The sequence below is a fragment of the Ailuropoda melanoleuca genome, chromosome 16, assembly GCF_002007445.2.
Source record: "Ailuropoda melanoleuca isolate Jingjing chromosome 16, ASM200744v2, whole genome shotgun sequence".
NCBI lineage: Eukaryota > Metazoa > Chordata > Mammalia > Carnivora > Ursidae > Ailuropoda > Ailuropoda melanoleuca.
In genome coordinates this window covers 85238918-85264001 of record NC_048233.1, presented here as the reverse complement: position 1 = coordinate 85264001, position 25084 = coordinate 85238918, and the positions used below count along the sequence as shown (strand labels likewise).

The following is a 25084-nucleotide window of genomic DNA, read 5'->3' as shown; positions in this document are numbered from 1 at the left end:
GATTTGTTGATCCCTGCTGTAGAGAGTACAGAATAGCAGAGGTAGGGAGCAGCTACTGCTTCCAGGGCTGAGGAGGGGTACCCGAGGAGGAACAAGATGCCCTCCCCCCGCCACCACCACCCCAAAGCTGAGTTTCAGACCTCAGTGGAGAGGGCCGAGGCCCGAGGGATGTTGTAGAACTTTGCCAGGGTATCAAGGGACCAAGCAGGTCTAAAGCTGGCAGGCCAAGACTGGCCAGCAGGAAGTTGCCCCTGGGATGCCAGCAGAACTTGCTGGAGGGCGAGAGCCCTGGATTTCCTGCACACCACGGGCAGTTGTGCCCCAGGAGCAGAAAGAAAGGCACACTGGAACCGTGATAGCACCTTCCCCTCCTGCGCCTCGTGGCGTCCCTCTAGCGCCCCCTCACAAGGCCGAGCTTTGCACCAGCGGGCGATGGGAAATGTTGACAGGGTTCAGTGGCAACGTCTCAAAACTGGGTAAGATGTACCTGGAACCGAGGTGAATTTGGGCCTGACAGGCAGTAAGCTGATAATTGGCCCAGTCCTCACAGCCCCGCCCCCTGGACTCTTATATATTAAAGCTTGAGATCCACCAAGCTAGGCCATGAGGAGACGCTCTCCCTAGGGTGAACCCCGGGGGTAAGAAATCTTGATTGGCGACACAGAGACTGGCATCTCCTCTGAGTCTGGAGGCAGACGTGCGCTGACACCCTCCCCTCCTCCCTGGGTTGCAGATGCTGGAACGAGAGATGGCTGTGCGAGAGAAGGAGGTGGAAGCCATCCAGGCCCAGGCGACGGCACTGGCCCAGGAGGACCAGGGCGCGGGGGAGGTGGAGAGGACCTCGAGGGCCGTGGAGGAGAAGTTCCGGGCCCTGTGCCAGCCCATGAAGGAGCGCTGCCGGCGCCTGCAAGCCTCTCGTGAGCAGCACCAGTTCCACCGGGACGTGGAGGACGAGATTGTGAGTCACTGAGTCTGGGATGGGATAAGAGTTGTCATCATGGCAAATTGCTCCCTGCCATTCGCTTTCTAGTCTCCTTCCTGGATGCTGGGGAGATGCCAGCAGTGCTGTTTTCTCTTCCTTCTGCCATTGAACACAGACCCTCCAGGGACTCTTGGGTTGTCTCCTAGGTCTCTTTACCCCAGACTTAGAGATGACTGTTCCCAGCACACACTTACCAGGAGCCCTAGAAAACCTCCCCCCAGGTCTCCCCACTGTCCAACCCCTACTCTTGCTTTGCCCTCTGGACCTCCGCTGACCCCCTCTTTCTCATGCAGTTGTGGGTGACAGAGCGGCTGCCCATGGCTAGCTCCATGGAACATGGCAAGGACCTGCCCAGTGTCCAGCTTCTCATGAAGAAAAACCAGGTGAGGCCAAGTCTACAGGCAAAAGAAAAGGTCCCAAGAGCCTCCCAGACTCAGAAGTTTGTCTTTTCTTAAAAAAACCTTGGGGTTTCTCTGGCTCCCCTTGAGGCTATGTGTAATCCTACACTTCAGTGGTGGGCCTTCCCTCACCGCAGGAGGGTGGTTCCCTCCGTAGCAGATCTGGTGGATTGAAGGGGTGCTACCAACACAATCTGAGACCAGAGAAGGGGGCAAGTGAGGAGGACGCAGGGAGAAAGAGCACTGGGAGTGAGGGCGTGGAGCAGGTGTAAGGGGGACGGGAGGATGAGGGGTCCCCGTCAAAGTGTCCTCTTCTGCCACCGTGGACAGACCCTGCAGAAGGAGATACAGGGCCATGAGCCCCGGATCGCGGACCTCACGGAGCGGCAGCGTGCTCTGGGCGCGGTGGCGGCAGGTCCTGAGCTGGCCGAGCTGCAGGAAATGTGGAAACGCCTCGGCCGTGAGCTGCAGCTGCGAGGAAAGCGGCTGGAGGCGGCCCTGTGCGCGCAGCAGTTCTACCGTGATGCCGCCGAGGCGGAGGCCTGGATGGGGGAGCAGGAGTTGCACATGATGGGCCAGGAGAAAGCCAAGGTGAGAGGCAGGGCAGAGCTCAGGCTGCGGGGCTGCCGCTCTCTCCCCACAGACCCTCCTCCCTGATGCCCGCTGTCATCCCCAGGACGAGCTCAGCGCCCAGGCAGAGGTGAAGAAGCATCAGGGGCTGGAGCAAGCCCTGGCCGACTACGCTCAGACCGTCCACCAGCTGGCAGCCAGCAGCCAAGACATGATTGACCACGACCACCCAGAGAGGTGAGCGCAGTCCCTGCGGGGACGGGAGCCGGTTCCGGGGTGGTGCGGGGAGTGCAGAGCCTTCGGTACTACACGCGTACAGAACTGTCTAGAGAGCTGGACGAGCAGAGACCTGGCAGGTAGCTGGGGGGGCCAGAGGGCTCAGGACTCTATGGGACAGGCTAGGGATCAGAGCCCAGCGCCCTGAGTCCCGCGGTGCTTGCCCCGCTCCTGCAGCACGCGGATATCGATTCGCCAAGCCCAGGTGGACAAGCTGTATGCCAGCCTCAAGGAGCTGGCCGGAGAGCGGCGGGAGCGCCTGCAGGAGCACCTGCGGCTTTGCCAGCTCCGCCGCGAGCTGGATGACCTGGAGCAGTGGATCCAGGAGCGCGAGGTGGTGGCAGCCTCCCACGAGCTGGGCCAGGACTACGAGCACGTGACTGTGAGTGCAGGGTGGACGCCAGCCGCAGAAGAGCCGTGGGAGGAGTAGAGAACCCACCAGGAGGGTCCAGGGGCAGGGTGCACGAGAGCAGGCTGAGCAGCTGTCCTTGGGTATTTGAAGAAGTGTGCAGAATGGAGGTCATGGGGCTGCACGTAGATGTGGACAAAAAGGAAATTTCCAATCATTCTTTCCCAACAGAACTCAATAGCATGGGGGACTTGAGGTTCCTCTGCAGTTTGGGGGCTTGGACCCTCATGAGGGCAGATATATGGACCATAGTTAGGATATCCTTGTCTGAAGGCCAAAGGTTCCAAGCACCCCCAATGCTTTTGCTGAGGGCCGGGGGCATCAGTCACATCTGGGATAAATGGAAACCAGTCACCCTGTGGAAGAAACCTGTTTTGGCCCGTGTCACGTAGGGAGAGAAATGGGTTCTCGGTTTGGGCTGAGGAGACTCACCCGTTAGGCGGGGACTGTGTCCACCAGCGTGACGGCACTGTCCGTGTCTCCTCCAGATGCTCCGGGACAAATTCCGAGAGTTTTCCCGGGACACGAGTACCATCGGGCAGGAGCGTGTGGACGGTGCCAACACACTGGCCAACGGGCTCATCGCTGGGGGCCATGCCGCCCGGGCTACCGTGGCCGAGTGGAAAGACAGTCTCAACGAGGCCTGGGCTGACCTGCTCGAGCTGCTGGACACGCGGGGTCAGGTGCTGGCCGCAGCCCACGAGCTGCAGCGCTTCCTGCATGGCGCCCGCCAGGCCCTGGCGCGGGTGCAGCACAAGCAGCAGCAGCTTCCCGATGGGACCGGCCGCGACCTCAACGGGGCCGAGGCCCTGCAGCGCCGGCACTGCGCCTTCGAGCACGACATCCAGGCCCTCAGTGCCCAGGTCCGCCCCCAGCGCGGCGAGTTGGGGGCTGGCTCCGGGGAGACTTGGTGGGAAACGGTTGGGGGGTGGTCACAGAAATGTGAGGAGGATGGTATCCTCTAGAGGGACACTTACGGACAAGGTTAGAACGCTTCCAGGAAAACCTCTCTGGTCAGGGGATACCTAGCCACGGCGTCCACAAACAAGCCTTCTTGAGGGCCTATGACCTTTTCAGATGGTCCCAATGGCTAGATTCTTCATATTGTACTGAAATCCACCTGTTGGTCCCACCCAGCTTAGAGCTGTGGACCTCCAAATAAGCAGAGCTTCTTCCTCCAATCGTTCAAACCCAATCAGCCACTACCCACGTCCCTTCTTGGCTGACGATCTCATTCTAGCAATCTTTGAGGTCCTACATGTCCTGGCCAGGCCCCTAAAAGCTCAACCGGCCAGTGGTCCTGTTAAAGGCTTGCTCCCTCACACTCCCCAGGCCCTGTGTTGAGACCCAGCAGGACAGGGTGTGACAAGGCTTACGCTGGGCACCAGCCTTCATTTTTCCCTGCAACCCCCACCCCCTGCCGGCCACCCCCACTCTGCCTCCTGCTTCTCGGGCTGGTAAAATGGACAGGAGGCGGAGGACAGAGGCCAGGACTTGGGAGACCCCAGCTCCTCGGAGTCCTCCCCAGCTCTGCCTCACTCTGAGCCGGGGCCCTGCAGGTCCAGCAGGTACAGGACGATGGCCACCGGCTCCAGAAGGCCTATGCCGGAGACAAGGCCGAGGAGATCGGCCGCCACATGCAGGCTGTGGCCGAGGCCTGGACCCAGCTTCAGGGAAGCTCTGCTGCCCGCCGCCAGCTGCTGCTGGACACTACAGACAAGTTCCGCTTCTTCAAGGCCGTCCGGGAGCTGATGCTGTGGATGGATGGGGTGAACCTGCAGATGGATGCCCAGGAGCGGCCCCGGTGAGGCCCCTGGGGCCCCGCGGCCTCCAAGGGTTGTGGACTGGTGGCCGGATAGGGTCGTGGGCACAGCAGTAACATGGTCTCTTTGCCCCCAGGGATGTGTCCTCCGCAGACCTGGTCATCAAGAACCATCAGGGCATCAAGGCAGAAATTGAGGCCCGGGCCGACCGCTTCTCCTCGTGCGTGGACACGGGGCAGGAGCTGCTTGCCAGGAGCCACTGTGCAGCCGAGGAGGTGGGGGAGGGGTGGGCGCCGTCAGGCCGTCCTCACGGGGGCGGGGAGGCCTGAATGCTCATTTCTCCTCTGAGTCTCCCTTCTTCCTTTCATTCTTCCTTCATAGAAATCTCTCTCTCTCCCCTCAGTACTGTTCAGGGACTTCCCCATTCCAACTTTCTCCCAGAACTGTCTGCCTCCTGACATCAGAAGTTACTAGTTCCCTATGTGAGTCCTCCAGGGACCCTGGAAAGGTCCCACTGGGGGCTAACTCACGTCTCTGCCCCCCCAGATCTCAGAGAAGCTGTCTCAGCTGCAGGCACGGCGCCAGGAGACAGCAGACAAGTGGCAGGAGAAGATGGACTGGCTCCAGCTTGGTGAGCTGCGATGGGGGCCAGGGAGCTTGGCTGTGGGCCCCAGGCCTCAGGAGAAGGGGCTGGGGGTCTCATACCCTGTAGTTTCCAGCGTATGTGAGACCAAGAGGCCTGGGCCTGGAACTCAAGGTGCCCACCGTTGGCACTGCCTGGCTCTGCCCTGTGCTCCTGCCCTGGGACACTAGCTTCCTCCGTGTCCCTGTTCTCGAAGGGCTGTGGCTACAGTGCCCTGCCGGTGCTCTAACCTGCCATCTCCCTGTGACCCCCTCCCAACCCCTGCAGTTCTGGAGGTGCTCGTATTTGGGAGAGACGCGGGTATGGCGGAGGCCTGGCTGTGTAGCCAAGAGCCATTGGTGCGAAGTGCTGAGCTGGGTCGCACAGTTGACGAAGTTGAGAGCCTCATCAAGCGGCACGAGGCCTTCCAGAAGTCAGCGGTGGCCTGGGAGGAGCGTTTCAGCGCGCTGGAGAAGCTCACCGCGGTGAGGGCTGGGGGACCCCAGGAATGCCCACCCTCTCCCACTGCCCCAGGCCTGTGCTCTCCTGCTTGAAGAAGACGTGTCTTCTCTTCCCACTGCGCCAGCCTCTCCCAGATGTGAGCCAAGAATGCTGGTTGTCACCCCAGCTTTAGGAGCCATCAGTGTCCCACCCCCCCCACCGGGTGACACTGAGACACCATCTCCTCCATGGCTTCTAATCCCCACCTTCTCTTGGAATTACATTTTCCACCCTTTCTGTTTCATCAGGCTAGAGCTGAGGCATGCCAGCTTTCCCTTGTGCCCTGGTCCTCTTAAATGAGACCTTCTATGCTCTGATCCCAGAATGTTTTGACAGCTGGAGGAGCAGGAGAAGGAACGGAAAAGAAAGAGGGAGGAGGAGGAACGGAGGAAACAGCCCCCTGCTCCAGAGCCCACAGCCAGTCGGCCTGAAGGAGACCTGGCGGACAGCCGGACAGCTCCCGACGCCGCCTGGGACGGGTGAGAGCTGGGACACTTGGGCAAAGAGGAGGCTGAGTCTGAGCAACCCGAAGGCTTACTGTTCTGTTGCCTTCCGCTGTTCCAGAACCCACCCCCGGCTACCGGCATCCACACAGCAGGCCAGCGTTAATGGAGTCTGCACAGACGCAGAGTCCCAGCAGGTGACCCCCGCTGCCCTGTGCGCCCCCATCACCCCCCCCCCCGCCTTGCACATCTTCTTATAGCTTCTTGTCCTTGTAGCCCCTGTTGGAACAACAGAGACTTGAGCAGGGCAGCTTCCCAGAAGGACCTGTGAGTTGCTCCCACAGGTGTGGGTGTTAATAACCGGGAGATGAAGGGGTACAGAGGGGTGCGAGTCAGGTGGTGGTGATGCTGGGCATAGGAGGGGGTGGGGGCCCAAAGGACAAAGGACACGGGGCGGGAAGACCAGCTCTTGGACTTCAAGACATTCAGGCGAGGTATTTCCCATTTTCTCCTTTGACGCTGACATCGTTTTCCATTTTCCCCACAGGGGTCCGGCACTGGGGACGAAGCCAATGGGCCACGGGGAGAGAAGCAGCCCCGGACGCGGGGCCCAGCCCCTCCTGTGATGCCCCAGAGCAGGTCATCCGAGTCAGCCCGGGTTGCCACTCTGCCCCCTCGAGGCCCTGAGCTCTCTGCCCAGGAGCAGATGGAGGGGATGCTGTGTCGCAAACAGGAGATGGAGGCCTTTGGCAAGAAGGCCGCCAACAGGTACCGGGCCTGCACGGCCAGCATGGTGGCCTCTGCCGCTCCCGCCTTCTGAAGAGGCTTTCCTGCAATTCCCTCCTGGAAGGACGAGGAAGAGGGGCCCTGTAGGAGGAGGGTCCTCTGGGACAGGGGAAGACCCAGAGAAGAGTAGGGCCTCAGGGGAGGGGCAGGAGCGGGGAAAGACAAGGAGCCCAAAGACAGGAGTGGCACTGGCAGTCCTCGGACACCCGAGCTAGTCCCAGGGTTCTAGGCCCCGCAGAGACCGGTCACCCGTCTCACCTACACCACGGTCCCTCCCAGGTCATGGCAAAATGTGTACTGCGTCCTGCGGCGTGGGAGCCTCGGCTTTTACAAGGACGCAAAGGCAGCCAGCACGGGAGTGCCATACCACGGAGAAGTGCCTGTCAGCCTGGCCAGGGCCCAGGGCAGCGTCGCCTTTGATTACCGAAAGCGCAAACACGTCTTCAAGCTGGGGTAGGAGTGGGAGGTGCCCTCAGGATGGGCGGGGAGGTGGGGGCGAGCCACAAGCTAGGAGCAGAGGGAATAGAGTTATAGGGCCCGGTGTTTGAGGCCAGCGATGTAGATGAGGGAAAGGGGGGTTCTGGTTGTATTCCACACTAAGGGGAACAGGAGCCCCAAGATGCAGGCCTGACTGCCGACGATGGCAAACAAAAAAACAATCCAGGATGGGAAATCTGAAGGCAGGGTGCTGGCACTCACCTGCACCAGGGGCCTCCCGGGGCCTGCCCCTGCCTGCCAGCAAGCAGCCAGAGCAGGAGGCCTGGCCTGGGGTGCAGGTGAGCTCACCGGGAGCCTCAGCAGCCAAATGGGAAGGGTTTGCTTCTGCACGGTCCTGGGAATCTGACGAATGTGCAGAACGTGTCCGGTCTGGCGCCGAGGGCTGTAGCCGCGTGTTCCCCAGGCCGCTCTCGGGCTGGCAACAGAGCTCTCCCTAGCTCTCAGGTGGCCATTCCACCTTCTCAGCTCTGCCCTGACATTTCTCTTTCTCCCAACAGCTTACAGGATGGAAAAGAATATTTATTCCAGGCTAAGGATGAGGTGAGCTGGCCCCTGCTCCTCCCGCGCTCCCATCTCTCTGCGCCATTCTCAGAACATTCCGGTTGCAGATTCCCCTCTCTTCCCTCTCATCTCTTTTTCCTTGAGTAAGTGTCTCGTTCTTCGTGATCGATAGCTCACCCTGTGCCACCTGGATGTTGGTGAGAGGCGCCCAAAAACCCGTTCCCCGTCTTAAAGGGGTCTTTTTCTCCAGTGAGATGGAATAGTCCCGTCGCTTTTCTGCCTGCTCCTCGGAGGCGTCCCAGCTGTCTGCGGGCCCCAGCTTCACAGCGGCCCTGTAGCTGACCACCTGTCTCTCTGTGCCCCCTGCAGGCAGAGATGAGCTCATGGCTGCGGGTGGTGAATGCCGCCATTGCCACCGCGTCCTCTGCCTCCGGAGAGCCTGAAGAGCCAGCGGTGCCCAGTGCCGCCCGGGGCATGACCCGGGCCATGACCATGCCCCCCGTGTCACCAGTCGGGGCCGAGGGGCCTGTCGTACTTCGCAGCAAGGACGGCAGAGAACGAGAGAGAGAAAAACGCTTCAGCTTCTTCAAGAAGAGCAAGTAGTGGGGGGCAAGACTCCCAGGCCAGCTTCTTCCGTCTGTTCAGGAAACTGCCAGGGACTGTCAACAGGGACCACCCTCTTGTCAGGACAACTGCCTGCTGCTAGGGTCTGTTGCCAAGGTCAGCCCATCACCAGGAACTGTCTCGGAGGACAAGTCAGTGTTCCCAAGGGCAACGCTCCTCTTCTGCTATTTAATTCCAGACTGGTGGTGGGACCCGGGCGACCCCCAATTCCACTCCCACCTCCCAACTTCTTCCCTCTATCCCAGCCCTACACCCCAACCCTGACCCAGGTGCAGACAGCACTGCTCCCTCCACATAGGCCATGTGGGAATGGCTGCCCCTGCCTCAGGTCGTTCTCCCACCGCAGCTAGGACATGCCCCTCAGTTCCTTGCCCCTGGGGACCAGCCAGGAACCTCTCAGAGCTGAAGCAGGACCTGGGGGCAAGATTGCCAGATGACTGAGTCAGAGACGCGAAGCTCCCCTTTCCCATCCTAACATCCTCTGACTCGATCGGCCGCTCCATCTCCAGCGACGCTCAGTGGCTTCCAGGTGTGAGTGGTTCGGGGCAGCCACAGCCTTGAGTCTGGCCAAGGAGGTGATTAAACAGCTCAGCTTCTCTTACTGCTTCTGGGTGTCTTTGCTTTCCTGACCACAAGCCTCCCTGCCTTTGCCTCTGGTTCCCTGTATGTCAGGTTTCCACGCTGCCCCCAGCCTCCCAGCCCTCAAAGAACCACATAGTTTTGAGAGCCTCCCTACCCTGGTCTCATTTCCCCATGATAATGACCTCCTGTTTGCTGGGCTGACCAGTGACAAGCCTCTTTTTAGACCAAAGAAGTTCACAGTGGGTCAGAGTGATGTTAACAAGCACTATTAATGTTAAAAGGCAGTGAACAACTCCTTCCCTGGTACACAACTTTCTTTACTCATGACTCTCTCAGCTGTTTTCAAAAATGAAAGACTGAATTGCCCAAGTAAGTCTCAGCCACTGCTCAGCCCGACAGTAGAGAGTGGAGCGCGTGGGGGTGGTTACTGACCCCATCTTTTGTCTCCTCCCCAATAGAGAGGACCAAGGGAGCTCAGACAGGGGTCAGAAAAGTGGGAAGTTCCCAATCCTCTGACCAATAGGATGACATCACTCTGGGAAGCCACAAGGTACATCCAAGTGTGTAAACACACAAACAGAATATACTCTACATCTGGTGAAGTATAAGAAAAAAGGAGTAGGTGGCTTTCTCCCTTGTCTGTGGCTTGGCAATTGGAAGTTTCAGGGCAACAGTATTACTTTGGTGGTCTCCTACAGGAAAAGCTTTGTTCTTTCATTGTTTCCCATAAACACACAACCATTTCTTTTGGGGGCTCAAGCAGCCCTATCTAAAATTTTTTTTTTAATTTTAAATTCCAGTATAGTTAACACAGTGTTATATTAGTTTTGGGCATAGAATCTAGTGATTCAACACTTCCAATCATCACCCAGTGCTCCTCACAACAGATGCACACCTTAATCCCCATCACCTATTTCACTCACCCCCCACCCCCTCCCCTAAGCAGCCCTGTCTTTAGCATAATTGGCCGAGGGCCTTGGCTGAGTAGAGCCCTGACCATCATCAGCCATGACTAAGGGTCAGGCATGTGCAGGCCCAGGACTCGCACAACACAGCCCCAGAATGGTCTCCGAACATGAGATCTGGTAGACCAGACAGCCCACAAAATAATTCTCCCTTTCTCTTAAGAAAAGCAGATTCAGAAGTATTCCTCAGTCAACATGTTGGATAAATGTAACTGGAACAATTGTCGTGGGACTAAATGGAATAATACGTCAGCACTCCAACCTTCTCTTGCTCTTCAGGGACAGCTGTGCGAAGGAAGAAAAAGTCATACGTTGTAGAGTGCTCAGGGAAACGGTATTTCCATTGCAATGTGGCAAGCCTGGGAGTTAGGAGGGGACACAATAACGGAAAATTTTAGAAGGAAATGTACATGGGAGTGAGAAATTAATGAAGAAATGCTCATTTTAGCATGTCAAATGTGAATGGAAATAGGGCAGCCAAGTACAGCAGTCTTGCAGGATGTGGTCACTGAACGCAGAAGTCATGAAGATGTGCTCTGAGCATCATCTAGGTGGCAGGACATAGAAGAGGATAAATAAAAGGTCAGGCAGTAAGTCTTGAGAGAGACCTTCAGATATGAGTGGAAGAAAAGGAAAGTTCCAGAAAGAGACCAAATGAAATGGAGCCAGGAGGTCTACGAGATAGATTAGAGCACAAAAATACAGTACGTGCAGGCAACACAAGTCACAAGAAATACGGACAGCTAAACATGGATTATTTGGAGAAAAATGAATTTGACTTCTCACCAAACACAGCCTCCGAGGGCGAACTCTAGATCTACACTGTCCAAGACAGTAGCCATGAGCCACATGTGGCAACTGACCACTTGAAATGTGGCTAGTCCAAAGTGAAATGTGCTATCAGTGTAAAATGCCAACTTCAAAAACTGAAGAGGAAAAAAAGAATTTAAAACATTTCATTAATACATTTTATATTGATTATATGTTGAAATATTTTAGCTTTACTGGGTTTCCAAAGTATTAAAATGAACTTCATCTGTTTCATTTCACTTTTTAAATGTCTTTACTGGAAAATTTTAAATTACATAGATGGCTGACCTTATATTTCTGTTTGGACAGCCCTGCTTTTTTCTTTTAACATTTTATTTTTAAGTCATCTCTACACCCAATGTGGGGCTTGAACTCACGACCCTGAGATCAAGAGTCACACGTTCCACCTACTGAGCCAGCCAGGTGCCCCAGGATATGGCACTGCTTTAAACTGGCTACAGAACTAAATGTGAATAGTAAAAAACATTACTGTTAATAGAGGAAAATGTAGGAGAATATATTTGTGACTCAGGGGGGTAGAAAAGGACAGCTTATACAAAACTGCAAAAGCACAAACTTTAAAACAAAAATTAGATTCCATAAAAAATTAAGAATTTCTGTTCAATGAAGAGCACTATGGGCAAAGTTAATAATTTAGTGGAACAACGGAAAATATATAAAGAGATCAATGTCTAGAATGTATGAGAAAATCCTGCAAATCAACAACAAAGAGGAGATTGCAACCACTAAGAAAGTTGGGTAAAAGATATGAACAGGAAATTTAAAGAAGAACAAACCCAAAAAAACTAATAAGAGGAGCTTCTTAAAATCACTAGTAATCAGAAAAATGCAAATTAAAACAACAGTGCTATATCACTTTATTTCTATTAGACTAGCAGAAATTAGAAAACTGGACAATGTCCGACCTTTGCAGTCATTGATATACAGGGCCACTCATATGCTGCAGGTGGGAGGGTAGACTGGTATGGTTTCTCCAGAGAACAACCTGGCACTACTTAGACAAGTTAGTACCACGTATACCCTATGACCCAGCAACCTAGCAATTCCACCCTGGGTTTACAGCCCCCCAAATTCTCACAGGGATCCAGTAGGGCACACATAATTACCATAATGATGTTAATTGTAACCTTGTTTATAATGGTGGGGAGTTGAAGGCAACATGAATGTCCTACACGTAGAGACAGATAGGTAAAATACGGTGGTTGCACACTATGGCGTATTACCCACTGGTTAGACAGTGCATGGCAACGCAGGTGCTTGGTGAAAAAACTAAAACAATGAGCCATGCAACACAATTTACATAAACATTTACATAATTTACCCAAATGCACAATCGATGGACCTTGTTAAGATCCACGTTAGAAGAAACCAACTGCAAAAAGACATTTGCAACAACCTATGGGAAATTTTAATATAAAGATTAGATAACATTAGCATAGTCTTAATGTTTTAATTAGAGGTAGATAGTGAAGTCCTTATAGGCAAAATGACATGTCTGGGATTTGCTTTTAAAAACTCCAGAACAAAATAAAGGTACAGGGATGCTTGGGTGGCTCAGTCGGTTAAGCGTTTGCCTTTGGCTCAGGTCATGATCTCAGGGTCCTGGGATCGAGTTCCACATTGGCTCCTTGCTCAGCAGGGAGCCTGCTTCTCCCTGTGCCTGCTGCTTCCCCTGTTTGTGTTCTTTTTCTCTCTGACAAATAAATAAAATCTTTAAAAAAAAAAAGTACAGGGGATAGATAAGGTCGGCAGAATGTTGATAACTATCAAAGCTGGGTCAAGAAAGGGCCCATAAGAGTTCATTATAATATCCTCTGCGCCTTTTTGAAAATTTCCACAATAAAACATTTTTTAACATGGATAAAGCAAATGCACACTGGAAAGACATGTCTGGCAAGAACACAAAATAATACACATTAAACTCATTAGAATGGTTGCCTATGAGGGAAGGGGAAGTGAGATAAAAGGGAATAAAGAAGAGTAGGGAAATAGAAGAGGAGAGGCAGGTGGAAGGGTGCAGTCAGAGCTATGAGAAGGAACAGTATAAAAACACAGGGGAGAAAAGGATGGTGAACTAAATGAAAACTTCAGAGGGGTGAAAACTTAAAAGGACATTAGTTTTGGTGATCTCAGAAAATTTGGGGACTTGGAAAAGGTGGACAGAACCCAAAACACAGTGTATGAAGGTGGGCAATAGTAGGTTCAGACTCTCCATTTGTAAAGCAGTCTGGTCTGGAACACAGGGAAGGAACCCAAGATAGAAAACATTCATAGTGAAAATGAGTGGAAGCTATTTCAGAAATGGGTAAGGAGGCCCCTTTACATGTTTTAAAAGTCTGAGTGTAGAGAGAAACTGGAAAAGACCAAGAGGAGGAGGGAAGGGGAGAGGTAGATAGAATTAGGTGGGAGAAATCATGAGTTGTATTAAAATTGGAAGGACAGCGCCTCTTCTGAAACGGCTGGGAAAAAGAATTCAGTGAAAGAAACATACCAAAGTAGCTGGGGAGGAGGAGAGAAACCTGGGGAATTTGTGCCTGATGGTATCAGAAAAGCTTCTATGGAGGCACCACAGTGAAGAATGGTGACTGCAACCACCCTGGCATGCTCCACTCAGAGATAAGCTGGATCCATCAATCTCCATAAACGTCTATTCTTTGTTCAAGGGTGACAGTGAGCAATCCACCTAATAGCTTCTCTTTTGCCACTAGGAGGCGCCCTTTGACCACAACTGAATTTTGAATGCTAGAAAGTGCCGGGAGTCCCAGTTGCCTAGACCTTCAGCAGCTTGGTGTGGACTTGGAGACGCTTTCTCACCCCAGACCTCCGACCCGTCCCAAACAAGGAACTTCTCCGGGCCTCTGCACCAAGTATTCCTTTGGTGTATTCACCACGAACCAGGAACTGTGAAGGACACACAATTAGAGCTAATACTATAATTAGATAAAAAGAGCCCACATACATGCAGGAGCAAACAAAATGTGACCGATAAACGGAGCCTGGATACAGTGCCTCTTAGAGCTATCCCAGCTCTGCCATCTTTGGTTTTGTTTCCTCACCAGTGAATAAGATGCTTGCAAGGAAAAATATTAAGTTATATTTAAAGCTCTACAAAAATTGACTACGTTTGCTTAAAATGTGGCTCTTCTGCGTCTCTAAAATGTTGACCCAAGCTACCAAACTGGCTGGCCGGGAGCCCGCTAAGAAAGCCCCCGTTTAGAGGACCCAGTGGTATAACCCTTTGTCATCAGCCACCCTCCCCCCCCCCGCCCCAACTGGCCCAATAGCACGATCCATTGTGATGGTTAGCTACTCCCCGGGCTTCTGATTACACCAAGGTAGTGGTTGCGTCCAGAGCCCTTCTGACGCTTGAGCGCCAACCCTCCGCTTCCAGAGTGCTGATTGGCTAGCCGGGGCTAGGGGCGGGCTGACCTCCGCTCCGCAGCGTCGTCACCAGCTGGCCCCGCCCCCGTGTCGGGGCGGCTGGGAGCCTAGCCTGGGGCAACCATTTGTATGCGGCCGCGGGATTGGTCGCCCGGCTCCCGCGAGGGGGAGGGGACGGAGGCAGCGCGCACTCGCGCGTGCGTGAGCTGGCGCGCGAGAAAGAGCCCGGTCGCGCCGAGGCTCGAGCGGCCGTCGCCATTTTGTAGGGTTCTCTCTGACGCGGGAGCCGCCGTCGCCGCTGCCGCCACCCGGAGGTGCGAGGGGGTCTTCTGGGTGTGTGGGGAGGTCGAGGGCGGGCCGGGCTGGGCTTCTGGTGGACGGTGCCAGCCCACGGTTTGGGTTTCTCTTGCTGCGGGAGGTCCGGGGAAGACAACGGGAGGAGGCGGGGCCGGGTCTTCGGAGGGGGCGGGGCAGGGGTCGGGTCGAGTCTTTGTTGGGGCGAAAGAGCTGGAGGTTGGGTCGCTGGGGGTCCCGGATTGGGGCCAAGGAAGCCTCTTTATTCTTAGAGTATCTTTGAAGGTAATACCGCATGGAGGAGAGGTACACCGATTTCCCTCCAAAACCTCGTTGACAGGGACACTCGAGATATATCCCTCTTGCCCCCTTCTTGAGCTCTTCTCTCTCCTGCTCCCCAAAAAGAGTATTTTGAGACATAAAACAGCCAGCCTTGTTATTTAAATGCTCATTTCACGGAGATGATAGACGGTGCAGTGCATGCTAACCCCGACCTGTTGGGGTGTCACACATATCTCACACTCAGTACAAACCTTTCCTCTCCATTAAGAAAAAAATAAGGAACATTTATGAGAGGGTCTTGAATCTAAAGGTACCAAGAATTTCTTTGGAGGATTAAACCAAAATGCAGTGCACTGAAATTTCCCACTCCACCCCTAACTTTTGGGAATCTTATTTCTTCCCTCCCAGGCTCTTGTCAGGATGGTGAAGCTGTTCATCGGAAACCTGCCCCGGGAGGCCACAGAGCAGGAGATCCGCTCACTCTTTGAGCAGTATGGGAAGGTGCTGGAATGTGACATCATTAAGAACTACGGCTTTGTGCACATAGAGGACAAGACGGCGGCCGAGGATGCCATACGCAACCTGCACCACTACAAGCTGCACGGGGTGAACATCAACGTGGAAGCCAGCAAGAATAAGAGCAAAGCCTCAACCAAGTTACATGTGGGCAACATCAGTCCTACTTGTACCAACCAGGAGCTTCGGGCCAAGTTTGAGGAGTATGGTCCAGTCATCGAATGTTGACATCGTGAAAGATTATGCCTTCGTACACATGGAGCGGGCAGAGGACGCAGTGGAGGCCATCAGGGGCCTTGACAACACAGAGTTTCAAGGTGAACTGCTCTGGGGTCTGGGTGGCAGAACTGAGTAGTGGGGTCTTAGGTCAAGACAGAGACAAGAACATGGGACCAGGCGGCTGGCAGGGTGGTGTCTTCCATTCTGTTTTAGCTGGATATACTAGAAAGATTGCACGTTTACCCCTCTTCACTACAGTTTACTCTTGGAGAAGCAAACACTCCCCTTTCAGATTTATTTGCTAGGATGTTCCTCAACAATTGTGTAGAGTCCCACACTGGGTTACTTTGTCCCACAGCCTTCATTCATTTGAGTGCTGTTGGAAGTTTAATCTTCCTGGGCAAATGAGTGCCTCATGGGAGAAGGGAGGATAAGTCTGTGGATTACCTGCTGCTTTTGTTATGATGAGAAAGCCTTATGTTTAAGAATTTAAATGCTTAGGATTTATACTCTTTACGGCCTGGGGTGATACGTTGTTGTGGGAAAGAGGAACAGACACATCTAGAGGGACCCCTGTATTATAAATCTGGATGGTGAACCTGGATTTGGGGAAGTACCTTTTGAGTGCTCAAATTTGTTCAGTCTGTGAACTATAAAAGCAGGGTCCAAACCCATACCACTGGACTATTCTCTTCCACCTACTATTGTTTAATCCTAATGGGAAAAAAAAGAAAAATTTTAAAAATACTAGGTTGAATGAGATAATGGTCCTGCTTCTGAAAGGTTCCAGAAGGGTGTCATGAAACATATTGTATAATTTTACAAATTATAAAGATACATAGGTTATCATTAATACCTCAAGGTTGTCTGAAGACTCTCCACTGTGCTGTCTAATATGGTAGCCCCTAGGCACATGTGGCTATTAAATAAATTTTAAATTTCAGTTTCTTTAGTTCTGCACACATTTAAAGCACTCAGAAGGCACACAGATGAGGCTATTGGTGACCGTATTAGTGTAAATAGAGAACATTTCCATCATTATAGAAAGTTCTGTTGGACAGCGCTGTTCTACAAGATTTTTGTTGACGGTGTCATCTTGAGCCACACATTTACAGCCACTTCTCAGGTTCATAAGTTAACACCATTTTTTCTGAGTGCCACTAAAAGGTTTGTTGAGAAGTACTTAAGTGTCCTGCTAAACCTAGAAAATAGTGAGAAAAGAAATGGCAGAAGAGGAAAAGTTGACCAGAAAAGGGTGAGAAAGTTTGCAAATAGTGTAGATTGCAAATGGTGCGTCAGATCTCTCTGGTCTCCGCCAGTGGTGTCCTGGCCTTTAGCTCCTTTCTAAAGCATAGGGCAAAAGTCATAGATAACTTGCTACCATTAACAAGTTGTGTGACTTTGGACAAGTGTTTTAATCTCTCTGTGTTTCATTTCCCCCACTTATAAAATAGAATTAATGATCCCTGCAGTACCTCCGTCACAGGATGGTAGTGAGGCTAGAATGAGGTAATAGATGTGAAAGTGTATTGACAGTAAGCACTGTATGATGAGAGGTGAGTGGTGTTTGCAGCAATGAGTGTGTTTCCATTACGGTTAGAAGCTTATTTAAAATGTGTTAGTTAGCGTTCCTCACTTACCTATCTTATTTTTGTTTTTCTTTTATTATTTTGGAAGACTGTTGCACTTCAGACAGCTTTAAGAATATTCTTAATTATTTTTCACTTGATTGAAACGGGATCATGAATGGACAGTGTTAGGGGAAAATAGGGGTTCTGTCTTGACAGGTAACAAAATGTAAAAAGAATGCAATTAAAGTCGTGTCCAAACTCTGCAAAGATGTCCTAGTAATGTCATACTGCATGTCTTTACTTTTTTAACATACAATTGAATAAAAGGATAAGGGCAAAAGCATGCATACAGAGGTCAGTTAATTGTGGGGAGTTGGCGTGGTAAGATGTGTGTTTTAATAAAGCAAGTTTAATTACTCTAGTAAGTGGATGTTTGAGTAACAGCGATCCAAGAAATTCTTTAAAATGTTATCACTGGAAAAGAAGAATCATTTGGTTTTCATGTTCTAGCCTGTCCACTCTGGAGAAAGCACTCTACTCGGAGTTTTACATAAAGACAAAAATTTTTATAACCAGCTCTGTTTTCTTCCAGATGACCAGAGAGAGTTTAGCATGGGATAATATGTTGCAGTTTTACAGCAGATATCATCTAGATACCAGTTTGTCACATTTGTCTATAAAGTCTTTTTGGTCAGCTCCTAATGAAGGCGGCCTCTTAAGAATGCCACTTTGAACGTCTTTTGAACGTTTGTTAATAGTTGCTGTTTAGGTTTCTGCATTTATGACTTATAAAAGGAAGCAGCAGAACCTGAGTTAACCTGGGTCTTTCCAGACCTCTCCGCAAGCAGCAGTGAACTGAGCCACCGTGGAGTTGGCAGAGTTTGCATTGGAAGACCCTACCTAAAAAAGCTGTTCCCAAGTAATATTCAAGCAACTGAATTGGGAATGATGTATAAGAGGTCTGGTGTCTTGTTTTTCCCCAAATGTAAACGAGCACTAAACTGGAGTGCTACTGTGGATCAGCGATGCCCCCAGCCTTCTCTGGGTCCTGGCACATGATAGGAGTTCAGCACTTAGGACCTCGGGTTGCCCATCTCTCTGCATTTTAATAATCTTTTCTGTGCCAGCTTTCAAAAGAAGACACTTCTGTTAGGCTCCTTTTCTGGGAAATGTTGGCAGCGTATTTTAGTAACTTTTGGAGGTCTCAGAAAATCTTTAAACCTTTGGCCTCTCCAAGTGCAGCAGAGTGGCAGAATTTAATCTTTCAATTTTCTTTTTGCCCTGGATCCATAAGGTAATAGAGAAGCACAGTATTTTTCAATTATAAGAACTTTAGGGGATTTAAATTAAAAGCCTAGTTACAACTTTTGGAAAGATTGGGGGGGGAACAATTACCACTTCTATTACCGATTTTTTAGTTCTAGTTAAAAAATTTTGTTTTCCTAAATCCTTCTCACAGCTGCTACATACAGAGGTAGATTATAAACATAGATGTTTATAAACTTATGAGTTCTCTCAATAAAACAGGAACGAAGATTGTATGTAGTTACAAATACCAAGGAAAAATCACTGGGTTTTATTTCTCAAAACAAAACAAAACAAAAAAAACCACCAAACAAAAACCGGGCCAGAATCTATAAAAGTAAAAAGCAAATTAAATTGAATTTTTTTTTTAATGTACTTCTAAGTCTCTCAATTGGTTGCTTTTTATTGGCATGGTTATCTGACTTCAGAATGGGAACAGTCTGTGTCTATCACACAGGTTAATGTCATCATGCATGTTTGAAAACTAAGTAACTTTTAGTCTTCCAGTCTAAATCATAGGGAACTCTACATTTGGGATATAAATTGGGGTAGAAAAATCTGTGTTTCTGTTCTAAGCATAGTTAGCTTGTGGCCCTTAATAACTTCTAAGAATTAGAATGGGAGTATTTAAATCTCTGAAAACAATGGGTGGCTAAATGCTACAGAGAATTACTGCCATTTGGTATCTGTTGACTGTCAGTGGTGATGGTGGATGCTGCCTGTCTGCTAGCAGCTGGAAGGAAAAACCTGAGCACTTTTGTTTTTGCTGAAGAAGGGGTTTTATGTTGGAGGTGGCAACTACTAGAAACTGGGGTGGTAGGAATCTTAGACATTGGGCAGAACTGCGTTTGACTAAAGTGATATTACTGCACTAACCCGCTCCCCTCTCAGGGTCAGTGCATGGCGCTGTTCTGGCTGCCGTCCTGAATCGGGCTGTTTCCAACAGGATGGTGGAGCACGAGGCCTCCTATCGCATAGCTGCATCCAGAACAAGGTCTGTTAAAGAGAGAGCGACTTGCTGATCATGGAGGGGGGATTTGTTCTGAGCAGCCCTTAAGAGTGACGTGAAACCCCTGTTCTGTGCATCTGTAGTGGCTGCCTTCTGGCTAAATTTGACAAATACTGACTTGATCTCCAAAGTCTTAGGCAGTTTGGGACTAAATACTGCCAAGAATATTCCTTTCCCTTTCCTCAAACTGCTTTTAAAGACCTTGGATGCTTTCATCAGTAAGTGTCCCTGGGCTTGGTGGTACCCAAGCCCAGGGCAGAGATTGTTTTTTCTCTCAGCTGTTCGTAGTGCTGGCCATTTCCTGGAAGAATGGATGTTGCTTGTTTGTATGGGTGCCCAGAGGCTTTTAGGCAAATGCTGCATTTTTCTAACAAGTAGATATCCCCTATGAAGAAATGTAAGCTACCTGGCAGGATGAAATGCTGAATTGCATGGGAACACACTGTCCCTAAGAAAACAGTATTGCTTCAATATCTAATTCTTGCTGTTGAGACACCTTGGTCAAGTTTTCTTTCCCACAGTAGGCATGGATTCTACCTTGCCGAAAAACATGGGGCTGGGGTTGGAATCTGGAGGGTTGCATAACTCCTAGAGGTACTGAGGTGAAGCAGGTATGATTTGTGTATCCAACATAGCCTTCTGGTGACACCTGCAAAAATGGCTGGAGGAAACAAGATGGACAGAAGATTGCCATGGTTTTTAAGCTACAGTAAATGCTGAGGCCTTATATTGCCCTGAGTAAATCAGTGAGAGGTTGGTAAGATGCTTTTCAGATCTGGCATAACTGAGGTTTTGTTGGTTATTTGATATGGAAGAATTGGCAGGTCTTGAATCGTTACAGTTCTAACAGTGGTAAGTGGAAAATTTAGCAGTTTCTGTGTTGGGAGCCAGGGGAAAGGAAGGGAAAGTTGTGGACACAGAAGTAGGGTATCCAGCTACCTGATATAAGTAGAAAGTATTGACTTGGTGTCTGAGGACTCACATTTTCTAGCTCTCATCGGTATTAAAACTTCAACTTCTTTTGGAGGGGATTGCTGAAACAGGGTTGCAGGAGCGTGTGTATGTATGTGTGTCTTACGCCAACTAGTTTACTTGCATTTGGGGGAGGATTAAAGAATGTCAGTGAGTTATAATAAAGTCTTCTTACATCTATTTTCTCAAGGCAAAAGAATGCACGTGCAGTTGTCCACAAGCAGGCTTCGGACTGCCCCTGGGATGGGAGACCAGAGCGGCTGCTATCGGTGTGGGAAAGAGGGGCACTGGTCCAAAGAGTGCCCAGTAGATCGTACAGGTCGTGTGGCGGACTTTACCGAGCAGTATAATGAACAGTATGGAGCAGTGCGCACGCCTTACACCATGGGCTACGGGGAATCCATGTATTACAACGACGCATACGGAGCACTCGACTACTATAAGCGTTACCGGGTCCGCTCTTACGAGGCCGTGGCAGCGGCAGCGGCAGCCTCTGCCTACAACTACGCGGAGCAGACCATGTCCCATCTGCCTCAGGTCCAGAGCACAGCTGTGACCAGTCACCTCAACTCCACTTCTGTTGATCCCTACGACAGACACCTGTTGCCGAACTCAGGTGCTGCTGCCACTTCGGCTGCTATGGCTGCTGCCGCTGCCAACACTTCCTCCTATTACGGAAGGGACAGGAGCCCCCTGCGTCGTGCTGCAGCTGTGCTCCCTACAGTTGGAGAGGGCTACGGTTACGGGCCAGAGAGTGAGCTGTCTCAGGCTTCAGCAGCTGCACGGAATTCTCTGTATGACATGGCCCGGTATGAGCGGGAGCAGTATGTGGACCGAGCGCGGTACTCAGCCTTTTAAAAACTGGAGGTGAGAGTGGGGTCGGTGTGGTTAAGAGACACTATAGTTTCCTTGAAAGAGATCTGTGCTGCATAGAGGAGGCTAACGCCACCTGTTGGTTTGCTGTTAGGACAGTATCCAAGTATCAATCTTAAATACTTCTCTAGCTTAGGCCAGAGGTTCACTTGGCCTGTTGAAGATTTTTTTTTTTTTTTAAAGATTTTATTTATTTATTTGACAGAGATAGAGACAGCCAGCGAGAGAGGGAACACAAGCAGGGGGAGTGGGAGAGGAAGAAGCAGGCTCATAGGGGAGGAGCCTGATGTGGGGCTCGATCCCATAACGCCTGGATCACGCCCTGAGCTGAAGGCAGACGCTTAACCGCTATGCCACCCAGGCGCCCCTGAAGATTTTTAGTGTATGACTCCAACCAGCTGTTCCTTCGGAGAGAACAACAGCAAACTCAGTTTGTGAGAATAGTATTTAATCAAGTATAAGCAGTCTGGGTTACAGAAACATAATTGAGAGCGTTTGCTGAGTGCGCTCTTTGTACAGTACAGCATTTAATCTTTACAAAAAGCCTTTGAGATATTTTCTCTTTTACAGAGAAGGTAACGAAGGCTCAAAGAGGTTAAATACTTTGCCTGAAGTCATCTGATAATTGAGAGGTAGTCAGAATTCAGACTTAGCCGTGGTGGACTGCAAAACTGCACTCCCCACTAGAAACGTCACTGCGGTGTAAGCGGAGGAGTACAGGTTCAGGAGTTAATAATGTCACAGTGAGAATTTTAACTACAACTTTAGACTTCTCACTTGCTAATATAACTACTACTTAGGTCGTTAGTTTTTAGCAGAGGAAACTCTTCTAATATCCTAGATCTGTAAGCCAGATAAAGTCCTATAAGCTTTAGGTGTTTAGTTCTAAGACCCTTGAAAGCAAAATGTTTTGGTGCCACTGTCCTATGGAGTCCTTTCCTTATTAGTAATCCGGAGAACCTTATTCTGCATGAGCACCTGAAGCCATATATCTGCATAGCCTGGTTCTCTCAGTTAGAGCCCCAACACTTCTCATTTTTTTCTAGCAATTTTGTTTTTGTTCAAGAGGAACACATAAGGGTCTAGATAAAACAGGTAATTTCTGAATGTGTATAAAATCCCACTGGTGGTACCCTCAGAAATTTAATTTTTCATACTTCAGAAAAGGTACACCAAAGATGTTGGAATGGCAAGAATAATTAGTAGGATTATCTAGATAAATTTCATCTGAGTGGAAATGGCAGTGTGACAACTTTCTGTTCTCCTGGTTTTCCTTGTACCTTGAAATCGAGCATCACTTGAATAGGAAGCCTACTCAAGAAGTTAAATGGAATTTCCAGGGTTCCTAACTTATTCTGTTGGTATATTATGTGTAGAAGAAAATAAAGCAATAGGAATTTGCCCTTTTATGTAGTGAGAAGCAAATAGTGGTTTGAACCTTTGATAAATTATATCCTGTGTGACCATGACAAGACTGGGATCTCCTGAGACCATTGTGTAGCAGTGTCTTTGAGTGCATAAAGTACCTCATCTTACAGCTTGTGTAGTTTGCCTTAATTTTTACTTTTAATGCAGCTGGATCTGCCACGAAATGGGATATTTCTGTAAAGGTGGTATCATCTATCAGATAACTTCTGTTTTTCTCGAATGTGTTTTATAAATTAATATATTGTAGTCTTTAAAAGGATATCGCTAAGGTATTTTAAAGTGAATTTTGACTGCAAGCAGTGGATGTTCAACTAACCTCTTTTTAGTGATGACTTTTAAAGAAACTTACCTTCCAGGTGTGAACCTCAAATGGACTGAATAACCCTGAGTTGGTTGCAGTCCCAGGAGCCTGATGTTAATGAGGCTGCCAGGATGAAATACTCCAGAACTGTTGGGGATCTGAATTTGGGTCTCACCCTAGCAGAACTGATTCAAGAACGTCACAACTTTTGAAGTCGGTTGGTACAGATCAAGACCAAGATTTGGCCCTTTGTCTGTAATAAGTAGAGGAACTTGGTGTGAGTTAACTTCTTTTTTCCCCCAGCCATTGGTGTCTGGAGTTCCCATCATCAATGGAAGAATTAGAGAATTTTAGGATTTCTTCTTTTGATTTGGTAAGGGAGATCTGACCAAGTAGGGGAACTACTGGAGTTATGGCTCTAAATCTGTGACACTATGACATGTAGGTGTGTTGGAGGGTGAATGAACTCTTCCTTGATACCCTCTGTGATTGTCATTTCTGAAAACTTGTTTACTCTGAAAGAATAAAATGAAACAAATTTAGAGTAGTGCAGTTGGCCATATTTGAGATCTTGGCATCATCTGCTGCTTCTGGACACAAAAACTAAATTACGGTTTTTGGTAGTATCTGTGGATGCCCTTTTTGTTGCAGTGACAGTAGTCTTGTATCACAGAGGTTGTCTTGCCTAAAAGACGGATTAGAAAATGAGAAAGATATATTTTACCACTAACGCAGCAGTCTTCCAGATAGATTGCTTCTTACTCTATAAATAGCTATAAGTAGATTCCTTGGTAATTACACGGGATGTAAGTTTGATCCGGTCTGACTTGGTTTTGTTTTGTTCTTTGTTCTTTTCCCCCTGGAATACAGGACGGGACCGGGGCCCTTGTACTCGGAGCCAAGCTGCTCTCCAGGCATTGTGTAAGCCTCTTGTGTTGTGCTCTCTTTCAGGTAGGATAATTGCGGACTGAACCCTCGGGCTGCGGTCATATATGAGAACTTGCTCCGCGCGGTCCCCCTTTGCCGGGATGTTTCCATTGCTTCATGTTTCAGTAAACAAAGGAGTTTGTGACCAACTATGTTTTCTTTCTTAATTTAATTCTTCTAAGTTGACTTTTCTTTCCTCCTGATACTAGTCTCTGTAGCCTTTCACTCTATTCCTTATATTCTCAGCCTCTGAGCAGCCCTAGGTAAGGATTATGCTGGCATCCCCTTTTTCCTGTACAGTGGAACCCCTCTTATCTTGCTTTCCTTAGGAATTGAACCCTTCTCCCTGTCTACCCGCAACATCTCCTTTCCCTTTAAAATGACCATGTAGTGGCAAGCAACCTTTTACTCTTCTTTGTTAGCTCTGGACTCTAACATTGAAGCTAATCTTCTGAAACTGCTAGGACCATTGGGGTTTGGGGGGTGGGGGTTGTTGTTTTGTTTGTTTGTTTTGTTTTTTTATGTCTGACCTGTGATCGTGGTACAGCATTAGCTGAAATTTAGCCTTGTTTTACTCCACTCCTCCCACTTTTTTTTTTTTAATATTTTGACAAATAAACGTTTCTAACACTTAAGTACCTTTTTGTGTTTGTGTTGACTGTTATTTACCACTAGTAACTTCTGATTTGTTCTTAGTTGTGCTGAAACTCTAAAATTTGAATGAGTCGGTGCCGGAAATTTAGATGTAGAAGGATTGATTTAGTGCAGTCTAAGTAATAGACCTCAATAACGGGTAGAGAAAAGTTATCCAGCATTTTGACATTGATAAGTATGCTGCTGCTCGTGGTTGGGTTCCCTCTTTCTAAATAAAATAACCAGAGCTACTTTTTCCACTTTACAGGCTAGCAACCCAGGTTAGAACCCCTGTTATCAGGAAAAAGTTAAGCCAGAATATTGCCAAGGACCTATCAGGTTGGCTCAGTTTGACTTCATAGTATATGTTCAATTAAATTCACTTATGAACTACTTAAAGAGGTCTTCTGTGGTGGTAATATTCTGCTAGGTTTAGACTATGGCTAAAATGAATAATTGTTACGAGAGATCAGAGAGAGAACTGGACATATTTTTAGCAGAAAAATAGGGTATTAATGATTAGCAGTGGCAACATTCTGCAATTAAATGTGTCTATAGAATTTTTTTGAAGCTTTATGGACATTATATCATTGCTTAGGTCCCCATGAAAACAAGTTTAGTG

General features: G+C 49.4%; 2 protein-coding genes across 6 annotated transcripts in view; both read left to right on the top strand.

The window, feature by feature from the left end:
• SPTBN2 (spectrin beta, non-erythrocytic 2) overlaps positions 1–8979 on the top strand; it is a 37523-nt gene extending 28544 nt beyond the window's left edge. For 4 of the 5 annotated variants that reach the window (XM_034645432.1, XM_034645433.1, XM_019808543.2 and 1 more), the window contains 17 exons: positions 734–958; positions 1276–1365; positions 1711–1971; positions 2057–2187; positions 2404–2608; positions 3124–3498; positions 4195–4439; positions 4535–4673; positions 4945–5029; positions 5309–5505; positions 5858–6000; positions 6086–6161; positions 6241–6291; positions 6512–6732; positions 7030–7203; positions 7746–7788; positions 8119–8979. In XM_034645432.1, the coding sequence (XP_034501323.1) occupies positions 734–958; positions 1276–1365; positions 1711–1971; positions 2057–2187; positions 2404–2608; positions 3124–3498; positions 4195–4439; positions 4535–4673; positions 4945–5029; positions 5309–5505; positions 5858–6000; positions 6086–6161; positions 6241–6291; positions 6512–6732; positions 7030–7203; positions 7746–7788; positions 8119–8352 (2895 nt within the window). In that variant the 3' untranslated portion in view covers positions 8353–8979. The remainder of the gene's footprint in view (positions 1–733; positions 959–1275; positions 1366–1710; positions 1972–2056; positions 2188–2403; positions 2609–3123; positions 3499–4194; positions 4440–4534; positions 4674–4944; positions 5030–5308; positions 5506–5857; positions 6001–6085; positions 6162–6240; positions 6292–6511; positions 6733–7029; positions 7204–7745; positions 7789–8118) is intronic. The other variant, XM_034645434.1, reaches the window with a different exon arrangement.
• A 5712-nt stretch (positions 8980–14691) lies between these two features.
• LOC100480277 (RNA-binding protein 4B) lies at positions 14692–24465 on the top strand. The gene is given in 5 exon segments (XM_011235485.3): positions 14692–14711; positions 15117–15449; positions 15451–15541; positions 20491–21167; positions 22958–24465. Coding segments are annotated over 3 exon segments (1080 nt in total). The 5' UTR covers positions 14692–14711; positions 15117–15128; the 3' UTR covers positions 21159–21167; positions 22958–24465.
• Positions 24466–25084: the final 619 nt, after the last annotated feature.